The 23,507-nt window shown below is 36.9% G+C and overlaps 2 protein-coding genes across 3 annotated transcripts in view; both read right to left on the bottom strand.

Moving 5' to 3' along the window:
* Window positions 1-764: 764 nt before the first annotated feature.
* The window catches only part of IPO11 (importin 11), an 82,072-nt gene continuing 59,329 nt past the window's right edge, over window positions 765-23,507 (bottom strand). For both annotated transcript variants that reach the window (XM_064404429.1, XM_064404430.1), the window contains exons 30-32: window positions 10,807-10,902; window positions 7,325-7,409; window positions 765-2,490 (exon numbers count right to left, since the gene is read on the bottom strand). In XM_064404429.1, the coding sequence (XP_064260499.1) occupies window positions 2,326-2,490; window positions 7,325-7,409; window positions 10,807-10,902 (346 nt within the window). In that variant the 3' untranslated portion in view covers window positions 765-2,325. The remainder of the gene's footprint in view (window positions 2,491-7,324; window positions 7,410-10,806; window positions 10,903-23,507) is intronic.
* LRRC70 (leucine rich repeat containing 70) lies at window positions 7,380-22,939 on the bottom strand. The gene is made up of 4 exons (XM_064404436.1): window positions 20,027-22,939; window positions 12,568-19,524; window positions 10,807-10,902; window positions 7,380-7,409 (listed from the first exon to the last, which is right to left on the bottom strand). The coding sequence occupies exon 2, from the start codon at window positions 19,484-19,486 to the stop codon at window positions 17,588-17,590; it is 1,899 nt and encodes a 632-aa protein (XP_064260506.1). The 5' UTR covers window positions 19,487-19,524; window positions 20,027-22,939; the 3' UTR covers window positions 7,380-7,409; window positions 10,807-10,902; window positions 12,568-17,587.

Below are 23,507 nucleotides of genomic sequence, written 5' to 3'. Positions count from 1 at the left end.
ATGGGCAGCTAATAAGTTGTTTGGCATTGTGCTCATTGACAACGGTTGTCATATAAACAGTTATCATTGGTTTCAATTATAGTCCAAGCCTCAGAAGAATCTTCCAAGATCACAAGCCAAACACCTAGTAACAAATTTAACTTGTTCCCTAATGCATATGAAAATGAACACATGCAGTTATACAGAGATGTTACCCAGAACGTTAATCACAATTGCTTGTGATTAGCTGAAAGTACGTCCATCATTCTTGACAAGGTCTCAGCCACCATCGTGCATTAACATGAACTGCAGTTCACACCCCCCACATGAGGCAGTGGGGGTGGAGCTGCTCTGAGAATGATGCAGGCAGGTCCACCTCAGCCACGATGACAGACCTGACCTGTGAGACGCTGCACGGGGAGCTGGGTGGCCTGGCCACACAGCAGAGAGCAGCCTTTAGGCAGGGCTGGACTACAGCAGGAAGGACTTGCCTCCCTCTGAAACTTCAGGGAGCACCCTTTGGCACTGCACAAGGGGTTCTGCACAACGGGGGAAGGGCAGTACTGCTTGCTGCCAGGATGTGTTTCTGTACACCAGGCCATCATGCCAGGTAGGGTCAAACCTAGCAAAGGTGACCAGATCTGCACAGATTTTTACCGAGCTAGAAGTTTAGGGTGTTTGTAGATTAACTGTGCAACAAATCCAAACTTAGTCAAAAGCCACCAGGTTCAGGTAATTGTGGTTCAAAAACTGAATGGGACCATCAGCACACTGAGTCTCTGCCCTTGCAAGTACCAAATGTAATCAGATAAACATCTTTATTATGAGATTGGGGCGGTGGATGATTGAGGGAATGACATACACATAACATACAAACAAAGAGTAGCAATTCTCCTGGCAATCCTCCCTATACCAAGGTAAAATGCAGAAAACAATGAGCTGAGTTCTCACACAACTACTCCTGATAGATGTTGACAGCAGGGGACAGGGGAGGTTTTGCATTTAGAACTGTGAGAGCCCAAACAGTCTCTGACACTAATGCCAAAAAAGGAGAGAAAGATGAGCCTTCCTCTACAAACACAGGGAAGGTTTTAAAAGAGATTAATCCCCAAAACATCAATAAAAAAGGCTCATATTTTTAAAAGCATCTGGTAATCTAGTAAGATTATCAAAAGCTTGTAGGTGTCTTTAAACAGCTAATCCCCTCTGGAAAAAAATTATCTGATTTAATAGCTGAATCACCCCTTAGTGAGGAAAAGTTAATCTCAACTTTGAAAATGGAAGATCACTACTTAAAAGGAAAAATCTCAAAAGGGAAATCAGCATTTTCTTCCTGCTTCCACCTGCAAGGTACAAAAGACAAAGGCACATAGAAAGGAGGAGCTTTACCCAGCAGGTAGCTAATAAATAAGGAAAGTGAGCCCCCCTTGTTTGTAAATAATTGCTGTGACCATTTTGGCTTAAACATTTTAGCAACAATTCTGAAGTATCCTCATGACATGCCTTTGATGAAAAAAAACACAAAGAATTGAGATACTGTACATGGTAATCTTAAGTAGTCCAGGTACGGCCACAAATTGACTACAATTAATTGCTCATCTACCTCTGGTGAGTTTCTCTGTGTTATGACAGCTAAAAGTGAAATAGAAGGAACACAAATTAAATTTTTGGTAACAGAAATAAAATAATGGTGATAAAAATGAAAACTCACATCTTCAGACAGAAATCTATACTGATGTTCTCCAAGAATTCAAATACAATTTAAGTGTTACAATCAAAGTTTCTTTTTCTCTGAGACAATTCAAATGGGAATTATTTTTCTCTTGTGAAGGAATATTTCTGTTTACAGTCTTACAACTTTCCTAAATCCTTCTGTTTGTAAGGTTGAACATACAGTCTAAAAAGAGAAATAGGAAGGGAGAAAGTTACAGATCAACAGTATTAAAGAAGCAGCTCCTGATACTGAATTATAGTGCTGAATTAACAGATGCTTCCCTTTAATACACATTAGTAAGTTCCTTCAGATTGATGACTTTATGACATACCTTTGTGAACCAAAAGCACAGTTAAGGGTATCAAAAAATGGTACTACCTAGGGCAGCACATGCCATGTTAGGAATCATGGAAATGTCAGCTTAATGACAGAAACTTTAATTAACCTTTTATCATTAAAAAATCCCCCCAAAACAAGCATAGTTTAGGAGTAACAGCAGAAAACTTTTTTTATTATTTTGTCACAAGTTATTTTCACCTTTCATCAGACTCATCCATATAAGAACTGAAGGCTAGAGTTCCTTCATATTTTTGAAATAAAAATTTGCCATAGAAAATCTTTTTTCTGCTTATTTAGAAGCCTTGTAAAAATTCTTGTAGCTGGGCAACTATTTCTGTATCCACGGTTTCCATAAGGGCGTGAAAACCTTGTTCTCCCAGTAATTCCTGCTGTGCCTTTAACTTCTCATAGATGAACTGCTGCAGTGACACAGTGTGCACTGGGTCCTTCAGTGCAAGCTGTGGAAAACATGCAAAATAAAAATATGTAACAATGCAAAAAACTACTGCATGACTTACGCATTTTGATTATAACCTCTGCTCAAGAAAGGAATCTACTTTTATTTTCTTTGTACTTGCTTGGGAAACAAGAGGAAACACTTGGTCAAAACAAAGATCAAATTAATAACTATCAAGGCAGATATCAGTTTTAAACTATTTGAAACAGTGTCAAATCATGAGTCTTACACTTTGCTCTAAGGTTTAATGCTTCTACAAGATAAAATAATTTCAAACCTACTTTATTAGTTACTGCTGAATGAGGTTCCTGTAACTCCTAAAAATAACATCAGATCTTACCAAGGACTTTAGTGATGGCATGCACGATGGTCAGTTTTATTTTATTAGTAAGAAAATGAAACACCAAAAAAAGTCAAACTTGTTTAGACTATATAACAAACAAACTGCCCATAAGTATAAAGAAGAGCCACACTTCAGTAATGATACCTAAAGACCTCATAAATCCAGCTGGATTATACATTTTTCTTTTGGGCAGGGAAGGACAGGATATTTGTCACTATTTTCCCACATGAGCTGCCTTTTAATAGCAGAAATAGGTAAAAGATGAGGCTATATTGACAGGGGATGTATTGCTAATTTTAGTGAAAGCAGACACACGGGCAGGCTCAGGGCATTGACAGTTATGCCACATTTATCCCTCAGTTGACCAGGCTGGACAGAAGGAGATGGGAGATCAGGACAGGTGGTACTTGCTGTATCATAAGGAAGTAGGATGTTGAAATCAATGGCAATTAATGCAGACCTGTCATCTGTTCATCTTAGTGTCAAACCCAAACAACACTACTGTTTATGCTGGAAGGTAAACTATAAAAACTATTGTCAAGGTAAGACTTGATAATTTTATTACCATAACACTCTTAAGAAAGGGGAAGTAATTGCAGTAACAGTTTGGTACCCTGTAGGAGGTTTTTTTCAGTAAATGTAACTTGAATCTGTAGAATATAAGACTTTTCCAACAAAATTTCTAAATCACAACTACTCTAATCAATACTTGCCAAAGTTAGTAGCATTTTTTTTCCTGCCTTGCCAAGCAAAGGATTTACCAGTTTCTGAATGATTTGCATTTGTTCACTTAAAACTGTAATTTGGGACATATAATGCATTTATAGTTAGTTTCTCTAAGTTCATAGCTCTGAACAGTCATGTACAAAATTACTCTAGGGAAGTTTGCACAGAGAAACAGGTATTTATATAGAAGTGTTCTCATCCTTGTGACCCTGACCAAAGCCATTCTCTCCACAACCAGACAGGAGAGAAAATATGATGAAAGGCTTATGGGCTGAGGTAACATCACTCACCAGTTTCTCTCATGAGCAAAACAGATTTGACTCCGAGAAATTATTTTACACCAACCAGATCAGGGTAGAGTAATGAGAAATGAAACAATCTTGAAACACTTTCCTTCTTCCTGGGCTCAATTTTAACCCTAAATTCTCTACCTCCTCTGGAGCAGCTTGAGGGACAAGGAAATGGGGACTGCAGTCATTTTAGTGCATGTTGTCTGTGGTGCTACTTCCTCCTCACACTCTCACCCTGCTCCATCATGGGGTCCCACCCACAGGAGACAGTACTCCATGAACTTCTCCCATGAGTACTTCCATGGGCTGCAGTCCTTCACTAACTCTTCCAGTGCAGATCCTTTTTTTTCCATTTGGTGCAGTCCTTCAGGAACAGGCTGTTCCAGTGAGGGCTCCTCTCTCCAAATGGCCACAGATGACAGGAGCCAACTCCAGTGTTGGCTTCCCTTAGGGTCAGACTCCTTCAGGCATCCACCTGCTCCAACATGGGCTGCAGGTGGATCTCTGCATTCCCAGGGACCTCCATGGGCTGCTGGGGCAAGCTGCCTCACCATGGTCTGCACCAGGGGCTGCAGGAGAACCTCAGCTCTGGTGCCTGAAGCACCTTCCCCCCTTCCTCTCCCACTGACCTCAGTGTCTGCAGATTTGTTCCTCTCACATATCTCACTGCTCCCTGGCCGCCGCACTATTCAAAGCAGCACTTGAAGCCAGAATAGACTTCTGTAGTGTGATTAATGCTTGCTGCTAGAAGCATCATCTGCCATCTGTTAAGTCAAATGCAACTTAAGAGTCTTCAGACTTAACTAAGAAGTTAATACAGTAACTTGTTTTCATTCAGATAGTCACGTCAAAAGTATTTCAAGTAAATAAAAGAGTTCCTGCAACAAGAATTTGTGTTGAATTTCTTTTGCTCTACTTTTTTGTAACTTGTATTCAGAACTAACAAAACAAATGAAATAGTTTGATATAATGAGCTTGTCAATATTTCACAGACAGCTGCAGTCTTCACTGACTAAGCAAACAAAATTGTAAGTTTGGACTCATAGTAAGCATAGGTGGCAAAGCACTACAGATTAAGTATGTATGCTGAGTTCCTTGGTGTATGGCCATAGCTGTTTTATTGAAATGTGCCCAATTCTGATAAGACAAAACAAATCTATTTTCCAGTTAAACACTAGTAAATTCCAACAGTCTAGTCAAAATAGCTACAGACAGGAAACAAAAATTTGGCAAGTAATTGATTATTGAAATGTGCTTCATGATGCTCAGTGAAAACATGGATTTGACTACTTTTTCAAAGTTGTTACTTTGCAAATTGATCTTGAAACTGGCTGGACTGAAGAAAGCAATCTTCCACCCCACTGGCTGTAAACACGGGCTTGAAGCAGACAAACAGTTCAGAGGTTTTGCTGACTCCCTTCAGGTTGTTCTTGATTTACTTATCACATTGTATATTTATTCCCTCTTTTACTTTACCAGTGGTACTAGGTACTACAGTTTTCTAAGTTTCATGTGTGTGTGTGCACTGGTGCTCCTACAGAGAGGAAGAAACTTCCATCACACGTAGGTAGGAATGGGCCCAGCCAATGTTTTGTTTTTAATCCAGTTTCTAAAATCAAATGCTAGCTGTGCTTTCGAAGACATGATTAACAATTCAGATTATTATCTGACATTTCTGCTACTAGTGACCTGCCCAAAGGACCTGTACAATTTTGAAGTAAATAGCCAAGTGTCATGTCTCAATTTCTGCACCATCTGCAAAGCTATATATCAAGCTATTTCAGATGGGATTCAGAATGAATTTATAGCAAACATTCATAAAAACTAGAGTGCACTTGCTTTCACAGCTGCAAGAAATTACATTAAAAAGGGTAAGAACACAGTGTATACTGAAGTTAGCTGAAAAAATGACAGCGTATAAGGCTTAAGTCAGAAATACATCAGGAAAAATTAACTAAATATAAGAATGAGAAGATGAAAAAATAGGCAGCTATTCTTACAAAGAAGGCTTGAAAGGAGAAAAACAAAGGATTTCCATAATGCTTATGAATCTAAAAAACACAGCAACCATGGAAATAGTTCAATTCAGACTGTGAGATTCAAAACGAAAATGAAGCTTTGACATTCATGTATGATAAATTATTCTCTGTAAACTTTGCAAGAAAACAAAGGCTGAAGATGTGTTTAAGCTTAATGTTAAAGAGAAGACGAGGAACAAAGAGCAAGCAACTCCTTAGGGAAAAAAGGAAAGTGATATGCAAAGGAACATATATGTAAGGGAAGATAGATGCAAGGGAAGTAAATCAAGACCTTTCATTTGGTCCTAGTAGTTCAGTGAAGCTCCTCCTTATGCAAGCACATTTATCATTATTCAAATGACCACTGATGTTGTATTGCATGTGACCCCAGAACGGCTCCCTCACTGTAACTGTGTACATTCGCAGCATATTGGTATGATGTGTAATTTAATGATATAGCAAAATTCAATGTGCCCTGCTTTTCATTTTGCCTGACATAGCCACACTGAAGGTAGTCCATTACAAATCTAACAAGTCTAAATTCCTCAACACATACCCAAACTATTGAAGTTAACCTGCAACAGAAAAATTTAGTTCTGACACAATGCTATTAAAATTTTAGCCAGATGCAATGTAGTCTGAGTATACTCAAGAACATAAAAGCATTGTAGGTTAAAATTAACTTTTGCTTTTTAAATCTGATTAACAAACATGTTTCTTTCTCTGTTGATCTATAGGCATATTGATCCCTACTGATAACAATAATGATATACAAATATATATCTATATTGAGAGATTATACAAAACCACTACAAATAAATATCACTCTGCAACAAACAGCTAGACTTTAAGCTCACAAGCAAGAAGGAAATCTAACAGAGTCTAGAGATGCTTTTAAGAGTAACAATTATAGAACTGTGTAATACATTTTTAAGGACCACAGAAAATTATATTTCTGCATTTTGGTTAAATCTGAAAATACAAGACACTAGGAATTTCTCTAAGGCATTTCTAATAGCAGAAGAATATGGAAAGGTTTACATTTAAAAAAAAAGACGTATTGCTTTTAAATGTAAAAGAAAAGCTACACAAGTATACACTGGCTTCTTTTTCACACTAGAAAAAAATTCTATGCAGGCACATTAATTTTTCTAAATATGAGAAATTTGGCCTGCTATGACATTCAATGAAGTTTAGCTCTCTGCTTTTTTCAGTGAATTCCTTCTATATTGTGTTAGTATTGTAATACCCAGATTTTGTGGACATATGATGTTGATTTTGATAACAGTTCCCAAGATGCAAGTGTTGTGGTTGCAAGGTTTGGCATTAAATTTCCTTTTTTTGATTCAAAACAAATTTTCCAAGAACAACAGATCAACCAAACCTAAAAAGAATTTACTGTGGCAGAAGTGAAGCACATAATCAGGTGTATGACTGAATAACAGATCTAAAAGTTACCATTTTTTTCCTTTTGTCTTGTTCTGTGGGGGGTTCCTCATCTTCTGTAGCTTTGGGCTCTTCAAAATGAGACATTAACATGCAGCTAAAAATGGGAACAAGAACAATTTTAACATACATTATCATTAAAAAATATTTTAAAACACTTTTGAAAACACAGAACAGACATAAGAGTTTGCTTAAAGTCAGGCAATCTAATCACAAGTAATTTTTTCTTGAGAACACTGAATCTAATGAAGGCTGAATGCATGTTCTCTGTCACCTTTACCGATGTAACAATCTCAGTTATGCTTCATGTTATAGCTTAAGCTGCGGGTTAAAATACATGTGTGCACATAGAAAACAGACTACATGGCTTTAAAAAATACAGAAAAACCTACTGTTCCTTACAAAAGATTTCCACTCTTTTTCAAGAAAATGTCACACAAGCACTCTATACAAAGTCAAAGTGGCTAAACAGATACAAAGATTGCAAAGATGTCTCATGGCATTCATGTTTTTCTGTGAGATCTTTGACAAAAGAACCTGAAAACTATTAAGGACAGTGCTATTCTGCAATAAAATCTGCAAGACACTGAACAAAAGTATTAAACTCATTTTATACCTGCCTCAACTGGCAGGTACCCATATGTGAAAATAACAGCCATATTTTAACTTTTATTTTTGAAGTATAAAACCAGAAAATATGAAAAAAATCCAGTTTAAAAGTCAGAGATTTTCCTACCTGCTGAAATGGTTTGAATGGACTTTATAAAGACATTGATGAAAGCTATCCTACAGAAAACATGCCTTTCATTCACTTTACATGCTCTAGGCTGAACCAATAGACAAATATTCACCCCTTTATCAAATATTTTCCCGGAATTCTTGCCTTAAAAAACAAAACTACTTAAAAAACACTCAGGTGATGACAACTCGCCACCATGTATCACCTGTGATTTAAGACATGAAGGACACATAATTCACATATTACAAAGCATCAAGACAGATGCAGATTATTGCTCATTTTCAGTCCTGCATTAACTGTGCATCCACTAGCATGTGAAATGCTCCATCAACTAAGATGAAGAATCCATTTTAATGTTACTGAAATGAAAAAAAAGTTGTGATTTTATGTGTTTTTATATGACTTTATATGAAAATGTTCAGACTTATTCTGTTTACATATTTAGTTTTCTATTAACATGTGTTTAGAGCTGTATGAAACACTTACTAAACAGCACAGCAAGCAGGGTAAATACTAACACAGAAGCCATTTTTAATAAAGGGATTAGTTATTTTTAAATAATACAGCAAACTGCATGTCTCCTCTGCTCACAAATGGCTGCTTGCATCTGAGTTTATTAAAGGAAAAGGAGACAAAACTGTCAATGTCAACATAGAAGACTGAATTAACTTTTTCAAACCATCATAAACTTTAGGTACCACAAAATTCCAAACATAAGGAGAGGAGAAAATAAAAGATGAGATGGTGATAAAATTGGGAAAAATCTGAGTATTACTGAAAAAAGTTAGAGCAAGGGAATGTTTCCCTTCCCAGAAAATTTGAGGTTTGTAAAGCTCTCTCATAATTATCCCTACAGTGTGAAATATGAACTCGAAGAAACCTGACTATCCCTTTGTATTGTAAGACAGTGTAAACATTTCCATAACCTGATTAAAATCCAATATTAATCTAAAAAATGACAAGGCTTTTACTGCTTCCAAAATCTCACTGCTCTAACTACAACAGTTTCCTTAAAATTCCCGCTTAAATGTGTTCACTTAAACTGGTTAAGCTACTTAAGCCAATGCCATTGCTTAACCTTTATAATCTTCCCTGTACACATTTATCCACTCTTCATCCTTCATTGGCTAAAGTTCTATAGTGTTTCAGCTTTGATCTTCCTGTATTAAACACACACAATTTTATTTCCTGCACTACAATCATTAGCTAATATGATAATCACTGGACATCACATTATCTTTCTTCCGAACCAGTTCGGGCCTAAGCCATTCTTCTTTAGTCTGAAGAGAAGCAACAGTGCACATGATTTCGGATGACTGCTCTCACTTTTTTTCCAAATGATGTCAAAATATATTATGCAAAAGTCAAAATCTTTCAAACAGCTCTTTCAGAACCTGCCAACAAAAATATGTCTTTGGTTCAGTGTGACTATATTTTATGAAATAAAAACAATGCCCAGACTTTGGAAAAATAGTGGCAAGTTCTACAAGCCTTCAGGCTTACAATATGAAATGAACTAGGATAAAGTTTATTTATTTCTTGGTGAAAACTATTTTCAACAAGAGCTGGCAAAGCAACATGTTTAGAAATAGAAGGGCTCTGCAATGTTTTCTCTAACAGTAAACAAAACACAGTGCCAGACATTGTGCCTATTCCCAGACTTTGGAGACTTGCATCTTCTTTACTAAGAGTTTGGTGGAAGTACTTTGGCAAGAAATTCTTAGGCATAGTTCAGGCTCAGTGTGAGTGCTGACTGTTCTGAACACACAGTTGTGTGCATACTACTTGTTTTAAGTGGAGAAAAACTTAACAGACTGCATTTGGCTGTTCTGTGCCACCTAGTTTCAATGGCAGCAAACATCCCCTTAAGCAGTAAATTAGTTAATTCAGATAGAGTCTGTTCAATCACCATGTAATGATCTGAAAGAAAATGCCTGATTCAGAGCATCAGTAAATTCTTCTATTAGCATGGTCTGTAAGAATATCCTGCAGAGCACCTGTTTTTAATGTCTTACAACTCTCCATTCTAAAAGTAAGTAATCATTACAGAGATAAAAATGGCATTAAGATGTCCATTCAAAAAGTATCTTACTATTCATTGGGTTGATTTTTCTTTCCCAGCTTTGATGGACTACAGCCAGTAACCAGGGAGCCATCAGGAGATGAATGAGTGTGGTGCTGGATGGCAGTGCACTCTGGACACTTCCAACATCCACATTCCTGCCACAAGCAAGCTCAAGCTCCTAGCTCAGGAAACTGTCTTTTGGGATATATCCTGTAGCAGTACATGTGATACCTGGAACAACTGGAGGACTCTTGTGGGATATACTTTTAAGTTCTGCAGGCTGTACACTAGGTAAACTCACATGAGGTTCAGTCACACTCAAAAGAAACTCTGAACTACCTCTGAGCAAGGGTGGTCCCTATCAATACACAAGCTTGTTATAATGAAATTTTAGATATAACTGCCAATTTAGCAAAAAGCAAATCTAAGCATATGAATGCTTTAAGACATCATTTAGTAGGTAACTTAATGAACAATATAAAATGACACTGTCATTTTAAGACCTCTTTCCCCATTGCAAAGATTTTCTTTTAAGACCAAAGTTCTGTGTCTTGCTAAAACACTCACTCTTGAGAAAACAGATCTCTAACAAGCACGTATTAACTGCCTACATACTTTTAAAATAAAAATACTTCATATAAAACAATACTGCTACTGTTAAACCCAGTTTAAATTAGATTTTCCACTTACTCTTTGTATGTTCCTGTTTCAGAATCTTCAGTCATAACATCATTCAGTCCTTCAACTGAAATGTTGATGATACCACAAAATTTATCTTGGATAACACTGTAAAAGAAAAAAATTTATTTTGGATAACATTGGAAAAGAACAGGAAAGTGACTTAGCTAAAGGAACTGCACAGGAAATTTGCTCAATTGTAGAGTACATTTACTGAGAGGTATTTTCCTTGCTTACTGCTTAGCTGAACATGCTATCAAGCAACTAATTCAGTATTTTTTTATTAGAAAAAGGCTTCCAAATATACAAGAAACATTATTTTTAAATATAACAGAACTTAGTATGCCACTGAAAACCTAAAAGTTGTTGCAGATGAACAGAAAGTAATATATATTAGTAATGTCCTTGACATTAGGAGTCAAGAACTTTAGGAGTGAAGGGCATGCTCCTGCCAGCCAGGGAAGAGAGTAGTAGCTTCTATTCCCGACACATTTACACCTTTTCTACCATCGTGATTCAATGCATCAACCTACACAACCCCCTGAGCAATGGCTGCTTGTAAAGAAGGTACACTCCCCTACTTACCTGTATTTCTTCACCCTCCTAGGTAGCCAGCTCCCCAGAGTGGATGGAAAAACCCTGCAACCAGTTCTGCAAGAATGTGACTTTCCTGACTGTCAGGAGAGACTATGACAGGATTTATCTGTTTAAACACAGACACCTTCTGTCTTTTGACAAATAAGGCTATTTAAGACTAATGCAAAGGGCTGGTAGATACCACTTTGTAGTTAAAAGGCACAAGTACCTTTACTCAGCATGACCTGAGGGCTTGATTAGATAGGCCCAAAATGCTCAAAATTACACTGAACACATTTACATTTGCCCCTGCCTTGAGAAAGATATGCCTGTAGGGTAAGGGCAGAGAAACAATCTTCCCATGATGGATAAAGTAGCGGACACCAGCTCCTAGTTAACAGAGAGCAAGCAGCCAGCTGCTGCTTCTGCTCCATTTCCTGCTGCCACCGTGGATCTAATGGCAGAGACATGCTATTGTAGAACACGGGTTCTTGGACTCCTACTCCATGAACTGCAGAAGCATGAAGACAAACTGCAAGTGAAAAGATGTTAATCTCAGGAATACCTCTAGCTACACAGAGCAAAGAAAGAGAAAGGACCTAAATGGTGATCATGAACTACAACTCTTTTCCTGGGACTGCCACTCACTGAAACACCTGATTGCTCCCTGTTTGGAATTTCAGGCTTAAGATGCTGCTGATGCTGCTCCCTACGAGGCAGACGCAGAAGCAGACACATTCCACTTATTTACAGGCACTGAACATGAACTTCATATATTGTACTTTGATTGTAGTTGATCATTGTTTTAACACAGACAAATCTATTCCCTAATATTCTTTCATTTCCTTTTCTTATTTGGGGTGAAAACTGAAGACATGGATGAACTGTAGCCCCTTACACAATAGCAACTGCTTTTGAAAAACTTCTTATCAGACACACAATAAAATTTTACACATATGATGAATAGTTAAATAGCAATAGATACCTTGGAAAAAATGCTTATCAAAGTAGAGTACTAAGCATAGAAAATATTTCTTTTATGTTTGTTTTGATAAAACTTTCTTTCATAGGGATTAGCTTTTGTTCTCTTTTTAAAATTCAGCTACTGTTGTATAGCAGAATCTGAGGTGTATTTTGTATCATCAGTCTTGAAACTCTTGAATTCCACAAAATCAAAACTGACATGATTTTAACTACCTGATTGCCAGCTATGCATTTCAAAAGACACTTATTCCTTTGCCAAAAGGCTTTCCCATCACATTCAGAAGAGCAAAACATTACATGCTGTGAGACTGAATCTCTGTGAGGTTCTGCAGACAGCAAGCAAACAACCTACTGACCTCACAGCACAGCTGAGAGTCAACAGTGCCTCAGTCACCTGCACAATGAGCCCTCCGAGACAGAGCAGGTCTCTTCACCAAGCCAAAGGTCCTGCCTAGCACACCTCCATTAAGACTCTTTTGCCTCTTATTTTTGAAACACATCTCTAGGGAAATGCCATTAACACAGTTAATTTTCCAACAAGCTGCCCTCAGATTCATGTTAATAGTAAACAGGGAGCATTCACCGGATAACAAATGTGAACACTTTGAGCCCTGGAGAAAGTAAACTATGCCCTGTTCCTACACACTATTTAATTAATAATACAGGATGCCATCCAATACCTGTATTATTTCTTCCTTCTAAGTTGCATGAATCCCAGAATGGTTTGGGCTGAAAGCGACTACAAAGATCACCTGGTTCTGACCCTGCTGCCATAAGCAGGTCACCTTCCAATGGACCAGGCTGCTCATAGCCCCATCCACCCTGGCCTCAAACACTTTCAGGGATGGAGCATCCACAGCTTCTCTGAGCAACCCAGTGCCTCATCACCCGCAGTAAGGAATTTCTTCCCAAAATCTAATCAAAACCTACTCTCAGTTTTAAGCCATTCCCCCTCGTCCTCTATCACTACAGTTTCTGATGAACAGTCCCTCTCTGGCTTCCCTGCAGACCCCTTTGGAGACTGGAAGGTTGAAAGCAGGTCTCCACACAACATTCTCTTCTCTAGGCTGAACAGCCACAGCTTTCTCAGCCTGTCTTCATAGGGGAAGTGCTCCACTCCTCTTATGAACCTTGTGGCCTCTAGACTTGCTCCTGGAGTATCAGGTCCTTCTTATATTGAGGGCCCCAGAGCAGGATGCAGCACACTCCAGTTAGGGTCTCATCAGCACAGAGCAGCAAAAATATTGCTCTTGATAGTTACTATAAAAGCTCATAGGGAAATCATTAATTTCTTGGAAAGAATATTCCTACTTTATGACATAAATGAGAAATAGTATTTCACTTCTTTAGTGGAAGATTCATAAAGGCGTTTTGGGGGTTTTGTTAAGGAGAAAAAAAGAATGCAGAACACCTTTCAAAATGTAATCTGCCTGCAGCTTTCAGTAAATATAATACCTTTTCTTTTCTCTCCTTTTTTCTCCCCTTTAAATGGGACATACAGTTTCTTTCTACCAAAGACCCACTGAAATGTTTACCAAGTATGGAGCTATTAAACAGTGCAACTGTTTCTAGAAAACAAGACAAATGCTGGTGAAAAATAAAGATACCACAGAGTCACGCTTTGAAAAAAGAAACTTCAAAGTTCAGTGTCAATATAAAATGCATTGGACTTATTTTAATAGATAAGAAAGAATGCCATGCCACTCAAAGTAATACCTTTTCAAAGAGACTCAAATTAGCCTGCTTATTTCACGAAATAATTAGAGAAGTTATATAAACAGATTCAAAGAAGACAAATGGTGCATTCAGATGAATTTTCAGACCAGAACAGTTAATATACTTCATACTAAAATCTTAAACCTGGGGGAAGGCACCATTTAAGCAGTTCCCCCACTGAATTGCATACAATCCAGATTAGCAATGAAACAAACAAAAGCATCAGGCTAAAACTGTTTTTACGTCTACCAAGTCTTCTTCAATTATTGGGACAAAAACTGTTTTGGTATGTAGCAAAAGACCCACAACTGGGACCTAAAACACTTCATAATCCAGTTTCAAAGATATAATGACTACTTTTTTTTTTTATTACAGAAATGATATTTTATGTTGCCCGTTAATAAAATTCACCTTAGCAATACAAAACAAAATTTAGCATTCAGGGCAGCTTCCATAAGAATAATCTCAAAACTTCTATTTCAAAGTTGCATAAGTTTTTAGATAAAAGAATAAAAGCTTTGCAAAGCACAGAACAGACTCCATCTGTTCTGAAAATAAAAGACAGTTTGGTTTTTTTTCATTCTGTCTATAATTTCTAATGCACACAGCTATCTATATAACTTATCCCGAGGTTTCATGTGAAAATTCATAATTTTTATTTCACTTGTATAGCCAACTAGTGTAGACAAAGCTCTATCATCATGCACCCCATATCTACTTTGCATATCCCTCAGAGAAGGAGAAAAAAACCTGTATAAGAAAAAATACTTTTTCAGAGATAAAAAAGATAAAACATTTTCTGCTTTTCTGCATTTGCCAGAATGATGCAAACACCAAGAAGAGTTTGATTTAATATCTTTACTAGTTTACATATTGAGAAAGCTTAATTAATTCTTTTTTCTTATCTCATTAGCCAAGGAAAGAGGTGGAGTGGGACAAGCAGATATTACTCTGCACATACTGTAAGTGATGTAAGTGATTGTTACACACCCCCCACCCCTTAGGACCTGCACAGTTCTAAGGAGCTCCTAAAGCAGTGAAGTAGCAGCTAAGACAGTATTTCCAGGGAGTCCTATGAGTGACCATAAACCAGATCTTCATGAAGCACCACTTTGCTTCACAAGGGCAGGCAGGCTTCACTAAGGCTTCTAATTATTCCCTAATGACTTTAATTGACATATGAACTACATGTGTACATGAAAGGGTTGGTTTCCCCATGTGAACATTTAAATACAAAAGATACTGACTGCTAAAGAAAGGCATTTCCCTCACAACTGCATAATAAATCTCCCAGTGCCTTGTTAGTCTAATCCCTGTGTTGGCAAGCTGGTTATATGAGGATGTCTCCACTCCAAAGGATGGCTTTCAATGGCTCCAACTCTCTGCTGCACAAACAGCTGTGACACCAGTTTCCTTTCATGTTCCACCACTACAGATGGTGAGATGCAGACCTGGCAAACAACTCCCCCAGCAGCTTGTCAGTGAAAAAGATGAACCTACAGAGAGAAGCTCTCATGCCTTTCTGTAAAGAGCAGCTGTGGAAACCAGAGCCTAAAATAACAGAGCTGTTCCCTGCCAGATTTCTTTGAGAATTGAGAATTAGGTTTATTCAGTTTTTAACCTTTGTGTACTACCAAAACTCCTCTGTAAAATATTTATCACAACGAATTATGGAGAGACAGAAGGTAACAAAAACGGGTTAAAAAGGAAGAGGTTGCAGTGGATTAGCCTCTGGAAAAAAGTGCATAACTTACAGTCAGCGTTTTCCCTTCTTAAAAGTATTTGCCCATTATATTTAACATCTGATCTTAAGTTAGAAAATAATTTTAAAACATAGTTTCTACTCAAGCAATACTGAACAGTTTAAGCTTTTGTCCAAGAAGCTGAATTGTGTGTTTCCTAGAAGTATTTGATCTATGATACAATGAATTATAGTCAAATACAGTATTATTTCATTACACTAATAACAAACAATGAAGTCATACTTGCACTTTCACACCCATTCAGTGCAGTCAAGATTTATATATGTTCTGGTAGCAGATAATAGATTTTTCCCTGCTGGAAAAGAACTGCAGATGGACAAACAGGATGATGGAGACCTGCACAGCCCGGATACACGCACCAGGAAAGAGAGGGGAGAGAACAAGAATGCCGAGAGCAGCTCTGGCTCAGCTGCAGAATGCAACAGACTCCGGGCTGAAGCCTGGAACAGCAACATACGTCTACATAATTTAAATCAACACCATGGAGGAAAGTCTATCAAAGCATTGTTCCCCACTTTTCCTTCAGGAAAATGGTCTAGCTGTGTAACTTATAAACATGGCTGAAATCTCTAGGGCACAGGCCTGTACAAGAAAAACAGTATCAAAGTCCCATTGGTTGAAAATTTTACAACATTGGACTATTTGGCACGTAGTTTTATGACATTTAATTCCAGAATAAAGTTTGAATTATTAAAGTAACAGAAAAACAAAAATCCCAGAAATTCAGGCTAAAAATAAAGCTACAGCATATCTGACAACAACAGAACACCAACATTTGAAATAGAAATAAAAAGTTATATGCAAACTAAAAAAGAAAATATCCCTAGTTTGAAGATGAAGCTTTAACTAAGAACACATATCTTGACCAGACACCTCCAAATATAAACCACATATATAAATGCCTTCAGCCATTAATTCAGCAGTATGTATTTACAGTGTAGTATATTTCTTCAATTTGCACCTCTTATCTAGCTAAAGTCCCTAAAAATATTACTACATAGATAACATAAATGATGATCTTTTATTGACAATAATTAACCAGCTCTATTACCTTAGACAGAATAAATCTGGTCATTACACTTGGTAAATTGAAACAGCAATTTTGCTTTTCTTAACTCCAATTTGGGGTATTTCATAAAACAATACCGATACACACTAATAAAAAAGTCACTTTAATATTTTCATTATACAGACTGCACACGCAACTTTGTATATTACAATATGCTACAGGTATGAATAGAATTTGTATAGTTTGAAATTTTTCTCTTTACTTTTTTTTACTTTTTACTCTTTTACTCAAGAGTTTGAACATGCTAACAGTAAATGTGCTTTTTTCCTTGTGCTTTATTTAATAGAGGAAGAGTAAAAACTCTATTACATTAATCACATGAAACACTCTCTTCCGATTCCCCAATAGTTCTTGGCTTTGTGATCCCATCATTACATCATTAAGTATGGCAAAATAAATTAAAGTGCACTTTATACTGCATGTATACTTGAGCATAGGTGAATGATTACTACAAATAGGGACTGAGATTAATAAGCTTACCCATGTTAGATTGAAATGACATAATGAAATGATCAACAAATTTCAAAACATTCAGTAAGCAAATGTTGATGCAGAACCCAAATTGTGCCATTTTCCACAGTCCTATTAAGCAGTTGATTTTAATTGGTGGAGGTTTTTTACAGAATCAAGTTCTTGATTTCTTGACCTTTCATAACCCTGTTAACACCAAATCAAACGAAATAAATTACAATGATGAATGTTCGAACAAGATGACCTGTGCCTGACTTTCTGATACTGTTCGCTTGAGCAGCCTTATTTGGTCCAGTTCTGAATGTTCCACTGATTTCCGAGTTAGAGACTGAACTGAGTCAGTTATGTTGTATCTGCCAGGCTGATAAAAGCCATAATATTCTATACTCTTTTCCCCTGAGTTTTCCAACACCTTTAGTTTTTGTCTAAACTGAATAATTTTACAGGTTAAGAACAGGATAACAGCACAAGCCAGAATGAAAAAGGCTAGTAAAATATCAAAAGCTTGATTCAGCTTTTCAACCTGTTGTGTACAAATCAGGCTTGTTTTTAATGATACAGGAGCAGGGTCAGTTGTAAACAACCATTCTTCTTCTATATTTCTATTAGTAGGTATAATTTCTGCTGGTATTTGAACTGGTGATGTTGATAACACTGCAGCTGCCTGTGATGGCACTTCAACCGCATATTCCTGGTCAGTCAATGGGGTAGAAGATGTAGCTGTAGCTCCCTCCCAGAAAGCAATATACTTAGTTTCTGCAGTGGCAAACTGTTGCAACGTGTTGTGCCTGTTCCCTTTATGCCAGGCCATCAGCAGAGTGGTAGTGCTGTGATGCACCCTGACAGATCCCAGACCTGGGGCAGAGCCTGGGCTGGCAGTTGGACCAATGCAGTTTGAAAACCAAGCCCATTTCATATAATGCAAAGGTCTACCACGCATACTCTGAGGATGCTGACAGTGTATTTTTGCAGAAACAGAAGATGATGCTAGCCAATTAAGTAACGCAAGCATTTTGCAGCTGCAGTTCCAAGGATTAGAATGTACCTGCAGATGAGTTAAAGACACTAAGGGCTTGAGCACTTCAGGTTGTAACTCTGTGATATTATTAAATGCTAAATTGAGTACTTTGAGTGACTTCCCCATTTTTTCAAAGGTACCATTGCCAATACTAGCTATATTATTTCTGTCTAGCTGTAGATACATTAAATTGTTCAATAAGATAAAAGTACTGGAATTTATATTTTCTAAATCATTATAACTTAAGATTAGCTGGCTAAGGTTGTTTAATCCAAAAAATCCATTTACAGCAACACATTTTAGTTTGACATTTTTCAAAGACAGATATTTAAGCTTATTAAGTCCCTTAAATGCAAAAGGCTGAATTGATCCAATGGGATTGTGAGACAAAGAAAGTCTTTCAAGATTTTTGAGCCTTCCAATAGCATTTGATGGCACAAGTGGTAAGTTGTTACCTTCAAGAAATAAATATGCAAGATTTTCAAGATGATGAAATGCTGCATCTGATATCCGTGAAATCTTATTATTTGCTAGGTTTAGTGTTTGGAGACTTATCATTCCCCAGAAAGTCCCACTTCCAAGGACACTGAGACGATTTCTTTGAAGTGTTAAATATCTAACAGAAAGAAGATCACTAAATAATCCTCTGGGAAGAAAAGCTATTTGATTGTTCTGAAGGTATAAACAATGAAGATTGGAAAGGCCTTCAAAGATTCCTGGATCCAGGCGTTTAATATGATTGCTATTTAGATGCAAGTAGCAGAGTTTGGGGAGCTCCACAAAAGCTTTTGGGTGTACATACGAAATACTGGAATTATCCATGTAGAGTGCAGCAAGCTTCAGAAAGCCTCTTAGATCATTCGGAGTGACATGTGATATATTATTCCCACTGAGGTAAACAACAATTGTTGTTTTAGGAAGGTTCCAAGGGATGCTCGAAAGCCCTGCATTACGACAGCTAACTTGTCTCCCTGTGCAGAGCTGACAAGCAGATGGACAGCCAAAAGCCTCCTTCGGGAGCAGCAACAAAAGAAAACAATTAAATATATACAGGAATGCTCCCGGGCAGGGTGAAGAACTTTGCAGAACACACATATCCCTGTCTTTGGCCTTCTTACTCCTCTCTGACTTCACTAGTAGAGATAAAAAGAAGTATATAAATATTATTAATTCAAATATATTTATTACATATTTTAATTATTAATAATTATTTGAATCTATGTGTACAGTCTTGAAAATATTAGCATTACTCTCAAAATTGGTATTTTATATATTATTCTTTCATGCCAAAGAAGCAGTTTAGAGCTCCAACTTACTAACTGGACTTCACTGCAAAATATTTTTCTAAGTAAATGGACAATTACATAAATATACCACTAACATAGCCAGAAAATATTTAACTGGCTGTAGAATAAAAGTATCTAAGCTGCCAAAATAACAGCTTCTACTAATTTAAAAATACTATATATTCTTATATATAAGAATAGTTAACCATCACTAAGAAATGTTTCAAAAGCATTCAAGTAGAAATGCCAACTGTAAACAAGTTACATTTTACTGGCAGATCACTTACAATTTGCATTTTACTTTTATAAAGCTGAGTTACATTTAAAATAAATAGAAGCATTTCCTTACCCCAAATCTGAAGTTCATTATTTCCGTTATTTTGCTGTTTGCAGTCCACTAGACTCTGTTATAAGCTGAGCAACTACATTCCTCTGTGAAACCTTTGTAAAGGCAGTATTGCTGTGTACTACAGCACTCACATTTTTGCCCCAGGGTTTGCAACAGTTTGCTCAGGAAACTAAGAAAGAAGTGCCTGAAGTCAGGTTGCCATGGATACAGGAAACCCTGGGACAGGAAGCCATTTTATCTGTGCTTCAGAAGTATTGTTAGAAAGGAAATCTCAATGATTTGTTTCTAGAAAACCAAGAACTATCTTAGTCTGTAACTGCTGGGTTTTGTGGTTTGGGGTTTTTTTTTGTTCTTTTTCTGTTTTGATTTTTTTTTTAATCCACTGATTTAACTAGGAGAGCTTAAAAGAATTTTATCTAAGGTCTAACTTTCAGAATAAAGCACAACTACTTGTAACAGCACTATTGCATTACCTGTAACTCCCTTATCTTTCAGCCAGAATCTGAAATGCTTTATCAAATTGGTAGCAACACTTAACACTGTTCACTGTCTACAGAGCCAACCTGCTGCCACATGCATACAACTTCCAGTGGTCTGGCTGAGAGGGAAAAGAAACACACTCAGGAGGGAAGAGCTCAGCGTTTCCTGCCCTCTGACAAGGCACAACCTGCCAGCAATCCCAGAGAAACCTGTGAAGTCTTAGGACATGAGCCCCACATGATGCAGCACTAAGCTGCAATGTACTTGTATTTCTGACCTGACCCAAGCACTTTGTTAAGTCTCACTTTAGGCACCCTTTTTAAACCAAATTTATCCACAGAGGACTATGAGATGGTTTCCGGCTCTGAGAGCCACACCTTTCATGCACAGCTTTCATTTCCCGCAGTGTCCCCTGTGCAGAAAAAGACTACATGGGCTATAAATATCCCTCTTGCTTAAGGACTGGAGAGTACACCCTCAGTTTACCCATCACAGCGATATACATGCAAAGCTCAGTCACATCATCAAAGGAGGAAAGGGGAGATTAAGACTACAAATAGCAATGTAACTAAAACCCCATTATTTTACTGCAATGAGACCTTCTGCTCAGCAAAAGAAAGATGACAAAGCCCATCAGTAGCCAGGGCCAAAAAAGAGGCGTAACAGCAGGAGAATCAAGTCCCTTCAGCTACAGTGATCTCACACAGGAAGCGTGAGCTCACGTAAGGGGTGAAATGTAACCCAAATGTCTTTGTCTATATAATACAATCTGAAATGCAGGACACACATGAGAAAGGGAAGCAGAATAGACAACTGCACGCTTTTGAAGAAGCTTACTTCCAAATCCTAGTCTAAAATAAGAAATAAGTAAGTAAAATTGATCTGTGGGCCATTTTAGACAAAGTCTGTATCACTTACAACCCAGAATTAGAACTGCATTTGTTTCTTTTTTTCTGAGACCAATAGATCAATAGCAAAACTAATTCTTCTTCAGATTTGCATATTTATTTTCACACTTATATTTTTTCACAGTATTTAACATAATTGTTGACATCAAGTAAAATAAAATCTCATGTCATTTACTTAAAGGGAAAACACTGTATAGTCCACAGGAGGATTGGTGAAGTATCCTGGATGGGGGACAGAACAGTAAGAGTAACGGAAAAAGATTATCAACGGAGTCAGATGAGGGGAAAATCAGAGACTGCCAAAAAATCTAAAGTGATTTCAAACAGGAAATTATCCTCTACCTAGACTTCACTGCCTATAATATCTTTATATGGAAACCTATATGTATAAAAAAACCCCAAACAAAAAAAAAATATATTCTTCCAAGGTATGCTGCATGAAACAACCCTTTATAGCTACAAGAAGTAACTCAAATTTAAAAGAAAAAAAGTTTCAAAAGGCAAATGTTCATAGAGTTCTCTTTCGGCAAAATGTAATAAGCAACACATTTTGAAAAACTAAAGGAATTAATGAAGCTCTATGGTATATCAGCATGAAAATTTAGAGGAACCAGTGACCAGATAAAAGAAAACTGATGACCAGTAACTGGCTAAATATCTCTGTGGTCTTGTACTGAAAGTACCTTATGAATATTCACAAAATTTTTGCTTCAACCCTAGCTCCACTGTGATTCTGACCACACTGAGGACTCTTCTCATAGTTGAATCCCATGCTGAAAACGGGAATAAAAATCTTGATACACATCATGGCTCCTTCTATTCTGCACTAGGAAATCTAGAGAAGTCATGCTTTACACTTTGTCAATACTGCACCCAAAGGCCTGCAGATCTGATTGCAATGTAATTTAGAGTTATTATTTCATTAATACTACATGTATCTGAAAGAAGTATCTGTTAAGAACAAAGTGCAAAATTATGTCACATGACTGACACAATTTCAGGGAAAACCATAAAAAAAACTGGGTGGGATACATGTGTAACTTGGATCAGCATTTCTTGAAGCAGCTCATGCTTAAACAATAAAATCAATTATTTTTTTAAAACTGTATGAAAAAACCCAGGAAACACTAACAAGCTTAGGCTGCTCTCATATTTCATTCACTTTAAATTTTCATCTGCAGACAGAGAACTTCTAGGTTTTTACCTGAATACAGCTTCACATGGTAATAGAGAAAATTATTTTTGAACCCACAAGTGAATTCTATCTTAATATACTAATACTGAAGTTACTAATGCTATTGGCTTTTTAACATTAAAATCTAGTTCAGCTATGACTCTTTGTAAATACAAGCATGAAGCCTGAGTAACAGCAATTTGTCAAATTGTGCATAAAATGACAGGTCAAAGTAATTGAAAGAACATACAAGAACTTCACCCTTGTTACATTAAAGACAATATAACGAATATTAGGTGGCACGAACTAGTCATCCAAATCCCACTTATGTACAGCAGAAAACATGCAAGAATTTCAAAAACAGGGTCTAAAATCAATTTTTGAAAAGGGATTTCATTCTCATAATTACTACAAAATTCTGTTAAAGCTCACAAATGAGGACAAACAATTTTTAGAACTGAAATTATTCTTTTAAGCTTTTAAGAGTGAAACTATTTATTGCCCTCCAATTATGTATTTAGCAACCATCTGCTCTAGCAGGGCTTCCTTCCTTCTACTTTTATTCTCCAAAAGTAAACTATTGTAAAACTTTATTTTTTCAAATCCGTACTTCCTTCTGCCCACATCATCTCTAGATATGACCCCAAATCAAAGCAATTCAGAAACTAAACTACTGCTTAGGTAGCACAGACATCAACATTTAATTAACATCCAGTAGGCAGGTGAACTGCTGACACCTTACTAACTTAACAGATCCCAAAACACTTCTGTTTTTCTCATTATCTAGTTTACCTAAACATTTCTGATTGTCTCAAATATTGCAGATTCCTTCTAGTATTTAATATTTCTGTTTCAGTAAGACTCCTGACTTGCTGCTTCATTTACCAAAAATTTCTCTCTTCCACAGCGTGAAAATGAC

Source organism: Passer domesticus, chromosome Z (assembly GCF_036417665.1).
Source record: "Passer domesticus isolate bPasDom1 chromosome Z, bPasDom1.hap1, whole genome shotgun sequence".
NCBI lineage: Eukaryota > Metazoa > Chordata > Aves > Passeriformes > Passeridae > Passer > Passer domesticus.
This window is presented reverse-complemented; position numbering and strand designations above follow the sequence as displayed.

Bases quoted from the DNA above. Each gene is read 5' to 3' on its own strand.
- LRRC70 (XM_064404436.1), bottom strand. From the start codon at position 19,486: ATGTGTGTTCTGCAAAGTTCTTCACCCTGCCCGGGAGCATTCCTGTAT.